General features: G+C 38.6%; 1 protein-coding gene across 1 annotated transcript in view; it reads right to left on the bottom strand.

Moving 5' to 3' along the window:
• EDIL3 (EGF like repeats and discoidin domains 3) overlaps positions 1 to 19803 on the bottom strand; it is a 361850-nt gene that overhangs the window by 210579 nt on the left and 131468 nt on the right. Inside the window, exon 3 of the mRNA XM_042449742.1 lies at positions 7827 to 7853. Coding sequence (XP_042305676.1) covers positions 7827 to 7853 — 27 coding nt within the window. The remainder of the gene's footprint in view (positions 1 to 7826; positions 7854 to 19803) is intronic.

Genomic DNA, 19803 nt, shown 5'->3' with positions numbered 1-19803 from the left:
TCTATCTATAGAACTAGAAACAAAAAGAGACATTTATAAAACATTATTTGTATTTGGAAATAAAAGTCTAATTACTTTCTGTATATAAACTGAAAACAGTGTTTTACAATCTATTCTAGATAGTTACTGGAAGGTTAAATTATTTGAAATTTCCTTATTCTTCTGTTTTAATCCTGAAAAGCAATGAAAATAGCATAGTCTTTTTCCAAAACCCATTGCAACAATTGCCTAAGGAATAAGCTATTGAAAACGCCAATTAATTTGTCTTCCTGTCCTACGTAAGTAAGATTTGCAGCTTTCAGAGGTGAGAGGCTTATACACTAACTTACTCTGCCACCTGGCTCCCAATGTTATTTTTATTACACTAGTCCTATTTCCTCCAAGCACCGATGTTCATTAAATCTCCAACTACAGAACTTCACTTCTATTTTCTTAAAATATACAGTGCTAAATTTAGCACAGTGGAATATGCAGCTAGAAAGAAGGGAAAAAAAGAAGAGAAGAGAAGAGAAGAGAAGAGGGAGAAGATAGAATAAAAGACACATAATGTGTCTGGAAGTACTCCATCAACTACACAAATGCTGAATCCTCCCAGCTCTCCATCAGCCACTGAATAGCTATAGATGTGGGGTATCACAATGAAAAAGTAAGTCTTGAGTGTGGTGAAGCAACAGCAGTAGTGTAGTCCCACATGGGGAACTTTTATGCTGTGCTCATTGAAGGAGAATCTAACATTGCTGTTATGTCACTTTCATTATATCCCAAAATAACATATTATATGTGAAGCCATTACTATTGTCCCATGTTGCTTTCAAGCTCTAGGGAGATCAAGCCCACCTTACTGCAAAAGGAAAAGAGTAGTCTGGCTCCATCCTTTGGCCAAAACAGCAAGCAGTGCTAACCAGTTGAACTGTAATTGGTGTTCTGGCAAACTTATCCCACAAGGAAGATGAGGCTGGCCAAAGTTGCTTTTAAACACACTTACATTTGAGGAATTGATATTCTTCCTCTTCATTTTCTTTCTGTTCCCTTTCTGTTTCTCCTTTTGCCGCTTCCCCACAGCCTGGAAAGCGGCAGATTGGGGCCTCAGAGGCTGCCGCTGTAGCAGCTGAGGCCCTGATCCGGTGGGGAAAGGAGCACGTACAGGCTGCCCCAAATGGGCGGTCTGTAAAGCACCAAAGTTATATGAACATGTGGGACAAAGCCCTAAGGGACTCATATGTCAATGCTCAGGGGATCAAACCACACCTTCCCAGCACAACCTTCTGGGTTCTCTCCTCCAGGAAGGAATTTAGCCACTGTAAAACTCTATCCCATCCTAGCAAAATGGCCCAGAAGGATACCATGGGCTGTTATAAAATTCAGCAAAACCAACAGGGACACACTCCCCTGTCCACTTCCCTGAGTATGTCATCCACCAAGGTGAACAAATCTCTCTCCATTTCATGACCAGGTCTGAAAATAGATTGAAATGGATGTAGATAATCCATATCCTCCAGAAAAACCTGGAGTTGGGAGGACACTACACACTCCAATACCTTGGCCAAAAATGATAGGTTGTACTTTGGATATAATTATTCATTTTCATATAAAGGGATTCAGGGATGGCTTTTTCAACAAAGGCTTCACAATTGCCTCCTTTAGACAAGTTGGAATACCGCCTTGCAGTAAGGAGGCATTAACTACTCCCTTTACTCACCAAGCCAGTCCCCATCTGGCCCATTTGATAAGCCAGGAAGAGCAAGGGTCTAGCACAAATGTGGTGCCTCGCACTTCTTTAGGGATCCTGTCCACATCCTTAGGATTCACAAATGGAAAAGTACTGAATTGCACTGGACACACAGGAGCCAAGATCACACCCAGTAGAACTGTATCAATTACAATATAAAGGTTGGAACGGATGTAAGTGAATTGAACATGGCCACATAGCGTGAAAAACCCACAAAAAACTATGGATGTAAGTGACTTTATCGGTAAAGTGCCATGCAAATTCTTCGCATCAGGTTGTTGAGTGCTCTGAATTTTCTACTTGAGGACAGGTGTGTAATAGGCCTCTGACCACTTGATACAACTCTGCTGGATATCTTCTTGCAGATACAATCGTGGCAGCAAGAAATAATTTCTTTGCTGCCCACACTGGCCTTAAAACATTCCTGGTGTCCATCTCACTCACTTCATCACCACCAACTCCTTGGAAAATCAGGGGGATGGTTTAGCTCCACTCAATAAGAGAGTATGCTCAGGAGTGATTGTGTCCATGACCTTGGCTGTTTCCCCATTCCAGAGTTCGGACAGAGTTTCAACAAAATTGCCTGCTGAAGGTGACAGGAAAATCCCCAAGATCATTAGGAGTGCATCTGGATCCATCAACCTCCTGTGTCAGACCATCCTAATCAGCCCTCTCCCCACCCCTCATTCAAATAACACACCCCACCCTTCACAGGTTCCAGATCCAAATGAATCTAAACCTGACCATGTAATGATTTCTTCAAGACAACGGAACTGTAGAAATGTTCTCCCTCCAAGGTCACAATCACCCCACCAAGCACAGAAAACAAAGTCCATTGTATGCCCAGCAGCGTGAGTATGGCCTGATACCACTTGGGACAGACCCATCATTGTCATGAAGGCCATGAAACCCAAGCCACTCCTGACATGGAAGTAGTCCACCATCACTACCAGGTGCAAGGACTCAAACGCCAACCGTGAGACCACATGGCTATCTCAGAAGGATGATTACTGAGCAGCAGGGTGGGTGGTACACCACCACAATTTCTATTCTGTCCTAGCTATCTATCTTTAGGTATATACACTCAAACCATACAGACTGTGGGAGAGGGCACCTGGTCAGGAGTATGGAATCATGATAGAACACTTCAGAAACACCCACTTATTCCCTAGATCTCATATGCTGCTACACAGAAAAACATGGTGGACATAGCTGAGAAAGATTGCCCCCACCATCTTCATCCAGCCAGGTCTCTATAATACAGGTCAGGTCAGCATGCCCATGAAGAATCAAATCTTGGATGACACTTGGTTTTTCATTCACCAAGTATGATTCAAGTCAGGTTTGCTTCTAGTGAAAGTTCAGGCTTAATTTTAATGTAAGACCTATTTAGAATTCTACAATTCCAAAATATGGTCTGGAGAGATTCTGGGCCCTCTGGATTATTTTTGGAGTAGAAGTAGGGAGGTTAGGGTATGAATGGAGCTGCAGAAGGGGATTTCTCCCTCTTTTTTCATATGCAGAATCTCTTTCTGTAATGCAATAATAGTAGTAGTGGAGAATGTCTGAAAAGCAGTCTCTCCCAAGAAAACAGAAATTGATAATCTCTAGTTTGGAGTATGAAGTAGATGACTGAAACTTTCAAACTGCTAGATTTTGTACTAATTAAAACTGCCAAGAAGTTAAATTTCAAGTGCCAGGCAATTTATGATTCTGGTTCTGGCAATTTAGGAAGACAAGCAAGAGCCTTGCCAGCCACCTCTGACTATGGATTATCATTTTATATTCATCATTATTACAAACTCTTAAAAGAAAATGGGCATTTTTGTTCAACAATTAAACTAGTTCATTCTCCATGCAATTATTATGGAAAGAGATCATTTGCTCTATGAAAACTCAAAGGTTTTTAACAGCTGTACAATCTGGCAAATAAATATCAAAAGTATTCTAAAAGGCATTTCAATCTCTTACTTTCAAAACAATAACATACGGTCATATCTTAAAGCAAAAAGAAATAGAAGACATAAACATTTTGAAAAAATTCAAATATCTAGTATTATTGGTGTCAATTTGTAGGCTAAATTAACATTTTGGTAAAGAATGGTTGTGATTTATGTAGAGGATGAGGGGAGGGGGGAGCCCCTGCAGTAATTGCTTTGAAGAAAAAACATACAAATAGAATAAACTCTATCAAGATTTGATTGCTAATTTTATTTTATTTTCATATAGTAACATTCTGACAATACATTTTAAATACTGGAGCTAATGCCATGCCCTTTGGAGGCCTGCAAATAAGGTATTTTAGACATAACAGAAAAACATTTAACAGATGTAAAGCAGTGATTCTGTGCAACTAGTTTTGCATTCATTTTGATAAGCAGAGCTAAGGGTTTGTTTGTTTATTGCATTTCTTGCCCATAACAAATGGAATTGTTTGGCCCTTTCATTACTTACAGCTGTCTATGGAGTCAATCACAAGTTCTATAACTTTGGAGCTAAAGTGATTTGGGAGAAGAACATGATGGATAGCATAATATACTAATAAATTAACATAGATCAACCACCCGCAATCCAGTGCAAGAACACTAGATGACACTAGATTAGAGCAATCTGACACAACTAGAGTTAGTTTTTAGAGAAAAGTCTAGAGTTAAGGAGTCTTTGAATATCCTTCCTGGATCTCAGACATTTCCAATCTGCAAAAGGGATTTATTAAATGGAAAATCATACTTCCAAAAGCCTGCCAGGGCTGTAATATACCCTGCAACTGTATCATTTTGACATGGACAGTCTTGATTAATCCACTGTAATCCCACTTTTTCAGTTTCTTTTTAAACATCTCAGTTTCTCTCTCCTTCTCCTGTTTCTGCTCTTTGTCGTCAGCTTATTTCAATTGCCTGTGAGTTCCAAGTGCAAAAGTAGTTTGCACTCAATTTACTCCACACTGGGCTAAGGACAGGAGGGGGCAAATTTTTGCCCTTCCCAGTAGCCTCAAGTAAACTGCTTCTCTAGGAAGAAAGTTATTTGGACTGGAACTGGAACTAAACTCAGCCCCCATTCAATGCTGGGCACAAAGTAGATGGTGAGGGGACTAAGTGAATCCATGCCCCCTACCTTTCTACCCATCATTATGCCCCCTTTCTATTCTCTCAGTTGTCTTAATTCCAGCCAGGGGCATGTGGAGCCACCTTGGTAAGGTCCACTGTGGCTGGTATTGGAAGGAGCTAATAGGTGATACACAGATTAAATTATCTGAGGCTATGCTTCTTCTTGTCCTGCCCAGGATGCTGCCCTGCAAACATAGGCCTACTGCTTTTGCCACCAAATTAGTAGCAAGGAGGAAAGTTTCTTACTGATCTATCATCTGGCTATATTACTTCTGCAACTGTAAGCAATACCCTTATACAAGAAAGCACAGACCTAAGGTAAATCCCAAGCTCAAAGTAAGGCTTGTCCTTATATTTTGATGTTAAATGTTCTCACTGGGAGAGCTGAAATTCATGGAAACAATCCTATTGCATATAAGGGGATTACTCATGTGAGAAATTGCTTGTGTAGCTTGATACTGATAAATCTGTTTACATCATCTAAAATAAAAGCTTGGTTGAAGGAAACATATTTCAGTGTCATCATGCAATTCATAATTGGATAATTTATCTTCATTTCTTTCTCTTTGTGATATGAAAGAAAGAGCACCTGTGCTTTATTAGCTTGTGCCTTTCATTTACCTTTTACTTTACTTATTTCATTAAGAAACTGATGATCAATAGACAAATGATGAAAGAGCCTTTCATACATTAATTATTGGAAGAGTTCTTTTTCCTGCTCAGCATGAGTGGTAGGCTTGAAAATACAGTTAAGTAGTTTCTAGCGGTAATTTCTTACATAAAAGCAAGTGCAAGCACATGTATGCGAGCACACATACATAGGCATGGACTCCTGTGAAGAACAGCAGGACAGAAATTATATTAAATCCAGCTCAGGTTGTATCACCAAGCATAGGGAATATAAATTCAAATCTTTAAGGGCCACACAAGCTTTAGGCAGTCACATGACATTAAACAACTTGCCTGATGGGGCTGTTGTGAGGATGAGATTAAGGAGGGGGCATATATGCAGCTCTTCCATCCTTGGAGAAAGGGAAAGATATAAATGTGAGCAGTGATGAATCTCGACTCTCAGGGATTACAGATGGGTCACAGCTCAGTGGTGGAACACATGTTTTGAATGAAGAATGTCCCTGCTTCATCCTTTAGTGCCTCTAGCTGAAAGAATCTAAAGTAACAAATATTTTTGGTGAGTTGCTGCTTTGTGGAGCAAGCAATGTGAGGCCAGACGAAGTAACGCTCAGCTGAACTGTTTATTTCTTTCCTCCTTCAAAAGAACAGTTGTAAGTACACTGAGTGTATGACAAATTCACATATGAACCCATCACAGACCATTGTGGTGAGTTATTTCCAATATAGAGTCAACAGTATAATGACTTCAATCATGATTTCTGCATCCTACTAATGGACTTTAGCTGTTACAATCTTTCCACCTTCATCCTTGCCGTAAGCCAGGTACCATATTATCATATCATACCACAGAAGACAATTGAGCTTTTTCTTTCTCTCAAAATATTTGAAAATGTTTCCCCTTGATAGTCATGATTTTTTCTGCATCCTCAACAGTGGCAGTCAGTTACCAAGGTAACCCCTCTAAAACACATGGATAACACCATAAGATAACAGCGTACACATAATGAAATGGATACAGCATCCTATGGTGTAATGGTTTCAGTGTTGAACTGAGAAACTGTGAAACCAGGGTTTGAATCCCCACTTGGCCATGGAAACCCACTGGGTGACCTTCGGTAAGTTGCACACTCTCAGCCTCTAAGAAATGTAAGGACAACCCCTTTCTGAACAAATTCTACCAAGAAAACCCCATGGGTTAGTCATAAGTCAGAAATGACTTGAAAGCACACAAGAACAAGAAAGGACAAGTGCTAGAACATTATATCTGCAACATTCTCCTGGTCATGGAACACACTGAAAACAGAAAACTGGAGAGACCTGGGGATGTGGTGTCTGCACGATGCACGCCCCAACTCCGGCTCCATGCTGGTGTGACACCGTATGCTGCACCACATGGAAGGCGGCATTACAGTGCTCCTCTGGCACTACATCCAGGTGATGCAGCACCAAAGGATTGCCAAAAAACTATGGTGCCAGTGGCTACAGTGCCCTTTCCATGGTGCAGATCCTTTTTGTGCTGCAGAATGGCCAGGTAGGGGCTGCGGCGTGTAGTTACTGGGCCCCCAATTTGGCAAAGAAAGAGGCGACTGCAGGCCGTCCCTTAGGGGCAGTCTGTACAGCCCCTAAATCCCTTAGACTGAAGAAGTTATGGAGCTGGAATAGCTCAGCTCCTCTCTTACTCCACTCCTTTTCTCTCTCTTTTTTAAACCTCTTCTGTTGCCTAAACTCAGATAGCAGAGCAACTTGCCTGATACCCACTACCTTTTAAACCAGATCGCAAATCAGTTTGAACCGGTTCAAATGACCCTGGTTCCCACTTGAACCAAATTGTTGAAGCAATTTGGAGAGGGGGGCTTTATTTATTTATTTATTTATTTATGGTATTTATACCCCACCCTTCAGCCCTAAAGGCTATCAGACCAGCTTACCAAATAATAATAATAATAATAATAATAATAATAATAATAATAATAATAATAATAATAGTAATAATAATAATGACAGTTCCCTGCCCTCAGACCCATTTAACCCATATCTTTTTTATGCTGATTTTTTCCACATCTTTTGGATAAATCGATTCTACGCAAATGTGAACCAGATGCAGATCGGAATCAATTTAAATTTGCCCTTTGACTGGCTGGAGTGAGTCCATTTTGAATCGATTCATTCATTAATGTGAACTACATTTATTTTAAAGGGAAAAATGCAATCAGGGCAAATGTAGTGTGAACCACTCCGCTGTCGAATTGATCCATTGATTCGGGTCACAAACCAATTTTTTTGTAAGTGGGAATGAGGCACTAGCAGCAGATATTTGCATTAGAATTGCATTGTTGAATATATACTGATTATCTTACCTGTTGATGTTGGCTCTTCATCCAGCGCTGCAAAGAGGAAAAAAAAAGAAGAAATAAAATTATAATTGTGCTGAAGAATCTTAAACCATTCAAATGAACAGCACACTATTTTTTAAAATAAAAATCCAGCTATTTAAATTTGAAATTATTAAAAAAAAGTTACAATATATATGAGTGAAGAGAGAAGCTGGACAAGCCAGGTCAATCACAGCTCAAGGAAAGTTATGAAACCAGGCCTATGTGGACACAGGGGAGAGACAGGAAAAGCTGAAATAATAACAACAACATATACATATTAATACTATTAATAACAGTAAATTCATACTTTAAAACCTAGTTTAAAAGCATCACAGTGGGCCTATTGGAAGAGGGTGGGTTTTAGTGCTGTTTTAAACTCAGAGATCATATTCAAGTCATTCCATAGTCTGGGGGTGGCTGAAGAAAATGTTATTTGGGAGACAAGTGCTGGGCTAACAGTCCTGGCTAACTGAAGTAAATGTCCTATAGAAGATCTGAATGTACCAGGTGGATTATATGGGAAAAGGTAATCCCATAGATAATCTAAACACAACCTTGTGTAATTTTAAATAACCAACAAAATTAGGTTGGTCAGAGACTGGGTGAATGTCTGAATAGGGTTTGGGGAGGTGTGATCTAGGAAAGAGTTCAGGGAGTTCACATTTAATCTATTTTTTATATCATCAACCTTTATTTGTTTTACTTTCTACAACTGTGTTTACGTGTTTCATTTAAACTCTGAGAGGGAAAACTGGACACACTTTATCACACTGAACCCACTGTCCAGCATAGAAAAGTCCTGCCACTTACCTTGCCATTTTATCCTTGATCCCTTCCTGGATCTTAAGGATAAAGGGGCAATATGAGTGACAGGAGCCCAACGGTTGGAAATGCAAGGCCAGCCTTCATTCACATTATGTTACATGAATATCTGGATATTTGGAGAAATAACTACTTCTAATTTCTGTTTTAAAGATAATTTATGCTACAGCATGATCAGTAAATTGAAAACACCACAGCAAGGCCCAGTTTGGACTAGAGTTTTAAAATATATCTAATGTGAAAGATGTATTCAGAATATTATATTATTGATATCCACAGTATATATTATACTGGTTTCATAAGGCTGGTGGACAGCACCAACTACCTACAAGCCCAGCATGAGTGGTAGAACTCATCTTGTAATGGCAGGATGAAGTGCTTTCTCTCCTCTATTGGACCATGATGGTGATAGGCATCCTTGACTGCCCTTAATTTTCAACTGCCAGTCTTACAAGTGTGGTTCTGTAACACTCAAACTTAAATCTAACATTCTGTCATCATTGTACCTGGAGGGTTTCCAGCCCTCCAAAGCAGAATTTCAGGATACCTAGGGGATGGGGTGGAATTGAGAGCCAACATGGTGTAGTGGTTTGAGCACTGGGCTATGATTGGAGACCAGGGTTCAATTCCCTTCTCTGCCAAGAAAACACACTGGGTAATCTTGGATGAGTCACATACTCTCAGCCTCAGAAAAACTTGTGATAGGTTCAGAAACTACTTGAAGGTACACAACAAGAAGAAACACGGTGCAGAAGGAAGGGCAGGGACACATTTTCTTCCTGGATCCACTAACATCAACCATATAGTCACTGGATTCTTTGTGTTTTGAGTCAAAGTTTCAATGGAGGATTTTTGGGGAGTCAGTATCTAAGGGCCTGAACAGACAGGCCAAAATAAAGCTGCTTCAGGACACTTTGGAAGTATGCTGTTTAAATGTTGCATGCCTCCTAAGTGGCTGGAAGCCATGCCAAAGCCATGCTCCAGTTCTATAAGGACTGGAGCACAGCTTTGGCGCAGCTTCTAGCCTCTTCATATGTGTGTGTCATTTAAACAGCATACCTCCTAAGTTGCCATTTTAATGAGGAGGCTATCATGTGTGATATTGTACAAACTTATATGCAGTTTGACTTCAAGAGTTGTCGGAGGGGATTTCCAAACCAGAATTCCATGAGTGCATATCCACTTATAAGTCTGGACAGACTTTGAAAAACTGATGAAATCTGTTCCATTTCTATTGCCTACCCAATTTGTGTACATTCTCCTCCAAATATAACATTGTTAAATCAGAAAACTTTCCCATAAAACAGGAATTGTACTTGTTATGTGCATATAATTCTTGGTTAGCTTGAGTGAAAGTTCTGTATATGATTTCATATGATAATGAATCTAGTCACAGGGGTTACTTCTAATTGCACGTTATAGAAACATTCTTTCCTAAAGATGTCAGAAGTAAACCATCGAGGCCGATGACATTTTGTCTAGACAGCCTTCAGACCTCCACTCCCTTTTGATTAAACTGTTATGAAAGATTTCAGAAAAAGAACACAGTAAATGGATTTGTTGCTGGGAGAGCTGAGTAACACAAGGCATTGTATGCCAAACTGTCCTCAGACTTAAATGCGCAGTTCTAATGTATGAATACCCTAAAGGTGCTTAAGTATGGTTACACTACTAGAATTCAAACTGATTATACCAGCCCTGAATTAATGGATCATGGAAAGAGGGGGGAAATCGAAGCTGTTGCACAACAGACAATAAAATAAAATAAAATATACACCCACATTCAACACACCTAGAATCTAATTTTTAAAAATGAAGTAATAATAGAATAATCATTTATATCCATGTCAGGTTCCCTACCTGGCCACTGTGAGGCTTATGTTCCTGGCATTCTGTCCATGCTAATAGAAACCCTGATATGTTCAAATCTGGTTGTAAAATTATTAATGGACTACTACTCATTTTATACAAAGGGGCATGTGTGTTTCTGGAAACAGTGAGTTTTGCACATTAAAAAATTCATGTGAATTTCTCTATGGAATTATTTCTTGAGACATTTTGAGATGTACTAAAATTGCACAAAAAATATTTCCTCTCTTTCATTGGGTTTATTTGTTTATTTAGTCACTGGATGCAAGGGCAAAATAGTTGAAGATAACATGCCCACTTTTGACTATTAAATTAATCAAGTAACCAAATTAACCTCCCAGTGGGAATGAGACCAATGTCTTAGCGCTCTCTCTCTCTGATGCCTTCTTGGTGAAATCCCATTCATGCTTCTCAGCTTGTGTTCCTCTTTTCCTCATCCACATACCAATACAGATTTGAGGGCAGATCCCTCACTTTCCCCACTGGGAGTAGCCAGCACAGTAATCTGAGCTCTCAGAGCTTGAGGAATCAAGGCCCAAAACAGAAGCAGGTGGGAAATTGGATGTTTTGCCCAGCCTCTGCCGCTACATCTTCTAAGTAGATTATAGTACTGTACATCAGTTCTTTTCTGTGTTCTTCCTCAAAGTTGTGGTTGCTGTCGTCTTGCCTTCTTGCCTTGTCTGCCCTTACCTTGAACTCTTTCATCTTTGCTGGACTCTTTATTCCTTGTTCTGTCAATGTTTCTGCTTGTCTATACAATCTTCTCTCTTTCTCTTCATCCTGTATTTTTTTCTTTATTGTCTGTACTCTTTGTCTTAAAGACACTGCCTTTGCCCTCCCTCTTGCCACTTTTTTCTCCCGAAAAGATCAAATAATAGAAAAAAATAAAAAAGCCTTAATCCATTCATGTATATTCTAAAATAATAATAACTGATGAATCAGGATCAAAGCTATGGTGCATAGAATGGTAACTCGGTGTTCTCACACAGCAACTACAATGGAAATCCTGCTCCATCCCAATGTAAGGGGGGGGGGAATCATATTTTTTAAATATTCAAAAAATTGTCCAGAAAGTAGGTTTCCCAAGTGCCAAGATATTATTTTTAGGAGACTCCTTGGTTAAAATAAAATAATGTAGTTGGACACAACTTTAAGTGCTGTAGCTCCAGGCTATGGAATCCAGAGATTTGTAGTTTTACAAGGTTTACAAGGCCTTCTCTGCCAGAGTGCTAATGCCTCATAAAGCTACAGATCCCAGGATTCTACAGGATGGAGCCATGGCAGTTAAAGTGGTGACAAACTGCATTATTTCTACAGTGTAGATGCACTCTTAGACAGTCAAGCACCTTTGCAACTCATGACTTAATCTGTGCATGTGGTTTTTTTATATGTGCAGGAAAGGGCATGTTCTGCACAGAAAACAACATTTCAGCTTTGTCTTTTCTCCCTCACTGCTCCATACTCTTCTTGAATACTAGTGAACCACTTCTTTGATTGCTTTTTTAGTTTACAGGAGAAAAACCTGTGACACAAGACACAAATTAAATTCTATAGAGAAGGCAAGTGAATTGGGGGGGGACCCTATTTTTTACCTAAAATATTTTGAAATTCAGTTTAATTTTATCCATTATAATGTTGTATATTCCAAGTAAGTGTCCTTGCATTTGTCTTTAACTCTTCCTGTTCTTTTTGATTAGTTTAGATCATGTGATTGTGTAATGACAACAACTTCAATCTGAATTATTATTTTTTTATCTGAGATTAAACTAAAATGTTCTGATCTAAGGATGGGAAGATCTGTTTGTGTTGAGTCCATGCCATTTTTCTCATATGTTCAACCATAAGCCTGTCCCCTGTCTACATTAATGTAATATCCCTTTTTTAAAAAGGAAAATCCACATAAGCATTCACATGTAAGGACAATATCACACTACACTGTTATAGTGTTGTTAATATACTGCTGAGGCTGGCTCCTCTGAAATTCTGGGGTTTGTACTTTAATGAGGCCCGAGAAGCTCTCCATCTGTGAATTTTAATTGCCCATCCCTCAACTGTAAATCCTAGGAATCTACAGGAGGCAGCCATATCAGTTAGAGTGGACTGATGGGACACTAACAGTGTAGTATGATGTTGTTGCAAGTATTCTATTTAAATATTCCCTAAAATAGTCATATTTTTATCAACATATATATTTTCAAGGATATATGTGCTTGACACTGCAGCCTTTAGAAAAAAGTGGTTTAGTGGAGATTTTAATCATGATTCCAGCATTACTCCTGGTTGTGTGATCCAATCACAGCATATCAAAATACACAAAACCCATATTCCTCAATCATACCTACGCTGTCAAAGAATCATGTCTTTAGATAAATTAGAAAAGGGAAATAAACATAATAAATTCATGTTGAGTTGAGTCAACCAAATGCACATGAGAAGTGGGGGGGGGACATTTTCTCTGCAACCTCAATTGACATTTATGGGCTTGGCATGAGAGAACTCTCAATGCTTTTTTTGTTTAGTTGTCATTAATATCAACAGTGGATAAGCAAGAGAAGCTCTTGGCAGATTATCCCTTCTATAATCAGACAATGCTATCAGCACTTTCATTTCCAACCTCAGTGATAGTCCAGGAAAAGACAGGACAAAAACATCTATATTCAAAATTATTTTCATGAAAAAGTTGGGGCTTAATTTGAGCTGTCATCCCTGTATTTCTAAATCATTGTTGAAAGTGCAGTGCAAAATATTAAAATTAAATATAAATAAAACTGGTATGCAAATCCCATGGACTTTATGTACACAGAACCAAGAGTTTGTTTTTTTTCCATTGTCAAAGGAAATCAACATTAGAAATTCCTCTGCAGCTCTTGACAGGTTTCTATTATTATAGGTAGCTTGATAAGTGGAGTTAGGCAGGACAGAAATATTTTTATTAAATTTTTATTTGAAATCTTTATAAACAACAAACAGTATTTCCTTAAGTTTACTTCTCTAACATAAACACGTTATTGCACTTTGTTTATCACTGGTGTGATAATCGGTGGAAATCATGTGTTTTTTGGTGTGATTAGCATATCTGGATGTTTGGGGTTTTTTCATTCAATGACAATTGGTCGTTTCCATGTCAGTAGGGTTGCATCCACACTGCAGGAATAAAGCAGTTTGACACTGCTTTAACTGCCATGGCTCAATGCTATGGGATTGTGGGAAATTCAGTTTTGTGAGACATTTTTCTTTCTCTGTCAGAGAGCTCTAGTACCACAACAAACTACAACTCCCAGGATTTCACAGCATTGACCCTTGGCAATTAAAGTGGTATGAACGTAGATTATTTCTGCAGTGCAGATGCAGCCTAGGATGGATATTTAATCCAAACTTTCAAGAACTGTGTTCCGGGGCGTAGACTGACAACTCAGTGACACAGAAACCATGAAGTGCAACTGCTTTCAAGTTGATTTTTTTAAATAAGGGTCCATCAAAGATTGTAAATTTCTCCATATTCAGATAGAAACAATGTAGGATTTTCCTAATATTTAAGTGGAAACACTTTTGCTGTAGTTTGAATCCATTGCTTTGAGTCCTACTTTTGGGGCAGCAAAAAAACAACAACTTTGCTCCATCTTCAGTATTAAACCCTTTCAAATGTTTAAACATGGCTATCTTGCCAATGCTTAACCTTCTCTTTACCAGGTTAAATCTACCCAGCTTTCAAAGTTGCTCCCTTGGTAGATTTTAATCTTTTTTTGCATAGGAAAAAGTGTCACAGTTCCAAGCTATTCTTTGAAAGTTATCACCGGTGATTTGGACTCACATTAGAAATTTATTGTTACATGTAACATTCCTAGCAGGCCATATAAAGGAAACATTACAGCAAAACTAAAATGATTTTCATTTAAAGCAAGTCTCTTTTGGGTTAAATATATTCATATTAGAAAGATGGGAGAAAACAATTAAGTTTCTTTCTGTTTGTTTGTTTGATGGATGAATGTTTTCATTGTGTCAGAGAATGGGGAAATCAGCTATGTTTAAATCAATGCTTCATCTTGGCTAAGCAAAAATTTGATGAACCCACAAGGGAAAAATTGCACTGTTTTAACTCAGAAGTATACTTAAAATGATGTGTATTATTTTAGTTGGGGATGGGGAAGCTATTTTCTTACGTGGTTCTCAGAGGTACAGTATGGACTAATAGTGTTCCCAGCATTTAGCTGCTGTATTAATTTATTTATTAATAAGCGGTGAAAGTGACAGACATCATATAAGTGTAAAGAAAAAGAAAATACAACATAAGTGCATCATCCAAACATGTAATCTCTGTTGCAATAATCCAGTTTCTAAATATTACAATTTGAAAAAGTTTAGTAGCAGCTTTAATAACAGTCAACAGTAAACTCTGCTAGGATACAAACAAGGAAAAATGGAATCTTAATGCTGCCACTCTTATTTTAACAGAAAAGCAGATGCATGACTCTAGTCTAGCACCACAATTCAAATCCAGATAAAGATGCTTTTCTTGTTTCCCCTGTACATAAATGTGGCAAATTGAATCTCCCACCTCAGGTGGCAGATGATGGAGGTGGCTGATTGCATACATGTCCACAACAACAGGGGAGTCCCTGTAACTGTCACTTGCCCCGTCCCATCAAGGGCAGGGTTACCATTCTTGTGCTGACCATGGTCTCAGTAATGAAGCAAATGTTGCAGGATAGTTTCCAGCATTGGACAAAGCAACCATCCAACTGCGTTCTGTCAGAGTAAGTCATCAGGCAAATTGCTTCTCCAAATTTATCACTGTTTATCCACAGTGCCCCTACCTGAGGAAGAACCTGTAAGACTGAAGTATTCAGATGGCAGTGGTCAGGGGAAAGAGTGCGATAGTGGCAATGGCAAAAGAGAGGGGGAATTTGCAAGGGGAATCAGCGACTGGTGGCATCTTTTGTCTTATCTCAGGCAATAGTAGAACTTGCCATACAGCTGACTATACCCTCCTCTTCCACCTTTAGAGGGCAATTTGTTGTTGGGTGAAGGTGTGTTTTTGAGGAAATAATGTGGGACATCAGTTCATTTTAGGCACAAAGCAATGGATCAGGGCCCTCTGGTTTCCCCCCCCCCCCTTTAAAATAAAATGAGCAGCATTAACATAATTAACATAATAGTTAGACCAGAGTCCCAACCACTGTCAATGGTATTTACATAAGTGTTAGCATATCATTCAGCACTTGATTCAATGTGTCTATTTGGGGTGGGAGTAGCAAATGGATTTAGACTATTCCCCCCAAAATATACAGTTCATCATAATAGCAATGAATTGGTGTGTGAATCATTGCATCCCTTCTATATTAAAATGTGCAGTGTGGGAGTAATGGAAGGCCTTGTGGACCCCTTGTAAGAACTTTCATGGAAAATGGCTGCTCAAACTGGGATCTGTTCATGCCCTTGTTTGAAAGGAAAAATCAATGGGATGACTGATTTTTAGTAGACAGGCTGCACATGTTGATTTTACTAGAGCTGTCAGCAGAGCTCGATATAATATCGACAATCAAGTTTTGTCATTTTGCTGGTTGCGGCTGGTTGACAGAGTGCCCTGCTGCTAATTTTTCTGGCCTCTCTTTCAAGTGTTTTTGTAAAGCTAGCAGAACATATCTTTGATTACTGCTGTGCTTCAGATATGATGATGATATTCAGCTACTTATTTATGCAGGTTTATTAAAACAAGTAGTTGCATTTTATCATCTAAGATATAGGAATGGCTCAGTGATAATCAGCTCAAATAGCACTAAGAATAAAACTAGAAATACTGTTCAGAAGTGAATCCATATGCATGTATATGAAAAGTTTTTTTGAAATTAAAATAACTTAGGAAATGGGTATTCAGTACTGTTTCATTCAGTAACACAAATAGCACTTCAGTTGAAGTACAGAGATTTATGTGTAATTTTTCTGTTTGCTATAACTCAAAGGACTAATATGGTAGATTCCAATGTCATTGAACCTTCTGTTCTTCCTCCATCAAGTCTTAACTTCTTTGTGTCTTCTTAAAAACCAAAATGTCTGATCCTCTGTTTAAACAACAACAACAGTAATAATAATAATAATATTTATTTATTTATTTATTTATATTTCGCCTTTTCCTTGTGGAAACTGGCACTTGCTTGTTTAATATTTTTGAAAGCCAAGGAGATTATTCAGATTGTGTGATTCACACACACAAAAAATTAACCATATTAATTCATTAATCACTTATACTTATTCACAATAATGGATATATATATATATATATATATATATATATATGAGGTCAATACCATCTTGAAATCTTATGTTCAAAAATGCAAGACACAAACACACAAATCACTACTTCAAAAAGTGATTGGTATTAAAATCCCACAGATTCCTCAAAACCTAAGTTATTTTAAACATAGGATTCTACCATATTTTCAGATCTATTTCGGAAATGAACGTGCCATATCTCTTTTCCAGTAGTGGTGCAATGGAGGGACTAATACTCAGTTTCAAAGGAAGCAGCCCTTTGCACTAGTAGACCTCTGTCAGGAGCTAGCTAGCTCAATGCCCTCCCCAGTACATATGGTACTTGTCTTTTCATACAGTGTAGTTCAAAACAAACAACCACTTGTGAAGATGCCAGGGAATCAGACCGAAAAACCTTCATTGCACATTGACTTTGATAAATTTGCTCTACAACTTCAAAAAGATTGATCAATGCAGCTTTGTGGGTCTTATGCCACTCAAGTGGAAATTGCATCAGCAATTACTTCCCTTTGGAAGTGTGCAACTTGGATATTATTACAAGCACAGAAATTCCATAAACAGCATCTTTATTTTGTAGATAGGCTTGGCTCAATAAGGCCATCCACAGCAGGATATGCCCTGTATATATAAACTGCACCTGCTGAATATATGTGGCATATGTTGGTGAAAACATTAACAATTCTCATATCTTGATGACCTGTTCTGCCATCCAGAGCATTTAATCTCATGAGGAACCTAACTGTTCACATTATTGTCCAGAACCTCATGCACACTACTAACATGCTGTATGAATTATAGCTTTAAAGAAACACCATCCAGGGAGTCAAAGTCTGAAACTAAACCAAAGTGGGAACATTTCTTAATTTCTTTTCAGAATCATAACAAATTCTAAACCACAATCTGAAAACCTTTGCTGAGAGTTGTTGGGAGTAAAGCAAGATATCAATTCAGAAATCAGAATAAGAGTTCAGTCAGACATCAAAACACACAGGAATGAATGAATCTCTCAGTTTCTTTTGCATTTAGCTTTTAAAATCTTAGGTACTTCCCATCCTGTGAGTAAAAATATTTGTGCATGTATGGTAAATTATTGTTTTTAAAAGAGAGAGTGAAAGAGAGAGGTTTTCTACACCCTTCACAGGACAGATGGTTACATTTATTCCCAGCATGGAAAGCACTATGTTGTATCTGCATGTCATCTAGACACAAGGGTAGAGTGGGGAGATGTGGCAATCCTAATTCAACTTTAATTCAATCTTGGCTGAATACACAGGAATTCAAAAGCAGCCTCTCCAAAACTGAAATCCGAAGAAATGAGTGAGTGAATCCATGATTTTTCTTTTCTCACATTTTTCTTTTTCGATTTCTTTTATCACAGTTATGAAGAAATTTGGGAGTTTAGTAAAGTTCTTGGTTGGCTGGTTTGTTTTAAAAAACAATCAAATGAATTTTTCACCCATTCCTATTGGTACACATGCCAGCTCTACCAGAACCAGAATCAAAATAAGACAGTCAAATAATGCAAATATCTAGGAGTATTTTTGTTGTTGTTGTGATTTGGTTGAGAGAGTTATACAGAATAGGCTGGGCCTAACAAACACTAAGCAGGGATCTGGTGGAATATTTTTTTTCCTCTTCAAAACAGAAGTTTGATCAACATACAAGCAAGAGCTTGGAAGGGATGAATATAATCCCACATTGGCTGGCATCCTGTTAGCGGCATAGGCAAGTGTACATTTTGTCTGTTTTCAGTCAGAGTGGCAACTGGCATTCCCTTCCTCCCACTGCAGCAATGAAAGCCTCCTAACTTAGAGGCTTAGCACGCAGCAAAATAAAGCAACTTACTGCTCCCAAATTCAAGCCAAATTTGGTCTGCCCCTTGGTGTTATTGCATAACTTTTGCTCCCAAAACTGCCATCCGGGTACAGCCTAGCTCCAATACTGGTCCCTGAACTCGCTTCAGTTGCCATTTTTCAAAGTCGGGAGCTTTCCAACTTTGAAAAATGGCTGCCAAAGCAAGTTCAGAGACCAGTACTGAAGCTGGGCTGTACCTGGATGATGGTTTTAGGGGGAAAGTCATGTGATAAATAACACCAGGGGGCAGCCCAAATTTGACTTGAATTCAGAAGTGATAAGTCACTTTATTTTGCTGTGTGCTAAGCTCCTTACTGTCAAGGCACTAAGATCCCCACGATCACCATTCTGTGCCTTATTGATAGGTGATGGGATCTTTTTTCTTGTGATTTTTATTATAATAACAATGAGCACTGATATAACAGTTCCTCCTATGTATGAAATCCAGGTGCTTAGGATTTTTTAAGATTCCCAGATGTGTGGGAAAGGCTCATGTGCAGCAGAAGCAATTTTGTCCAGAGATGATGCTCTTCAAAAGCTAGAGACTGGAGTGTTTGTTTGTTTGTTTTAGCAAACTCTCTTTTTCACGTTTTCATCACTTGTTGGTTTCCCTATCAATGGAGCAGTGAATCCACTGTGGGCTCCACTACAACTTTCAAAGAGCTGTCCAAGATGTAATTTCAGCATCAGAGACTTTAAAGTTTGGACAGACACTCATATCAGATTCAGTGCTCTGCTGACTTGGAAGCCAGCAGTCTTCACAGGTGTTTATTCAACATGCTTGCACAATGAGGAAATGGATTGTTTTGCAGAATGTATTATTATTAACCTTTATTTATAAAGCACTGTAAATTTACACAGCGCTGTACATACAATCTTTTTAATTAGACGGTTCCCTGCCCTCAGGCTTACAATCTAAAAAGACATGACATAAAAGGAGAAGGGAAAGGTGGTGGGGCTAATAGGCTAATACATATAAAGTACATAGCAATACAGGAAATGGTTCGATAAAACAGGCATCGAAAGAACATCAAATAGCAAGCAACAATTATGCAATGCCTGGGAATGCTTCTCTGAACAGGATGGTCTTCAACTCTGTTTTGAAGCTGGTTAAAGAAGTGATGGCTCTTGCTTGTGGGGGAAG

The sequence above is a fragment of the Sceloporus undulatus genome, chromosome 2, assembly GCF_019175285.1.
Source record: "Sceloporus undulatus isolate JIND9_A2432 ecotype Alabama chromosome 2, SceUnd_v1.1, whole genome shotgun sequence".
Lineage (NCBI taxonomy): Eukaryota > Metazoa > Chordata > Lepidosauria > Squamata > Phrynosomatidae > Sceloporus > Sceloporus undulatus.
The sequence above is the reverse complement of the archived record's forward strand: the minus strand, read 5'-3'. Positions and strand labels throughout refer to the sequence as shown.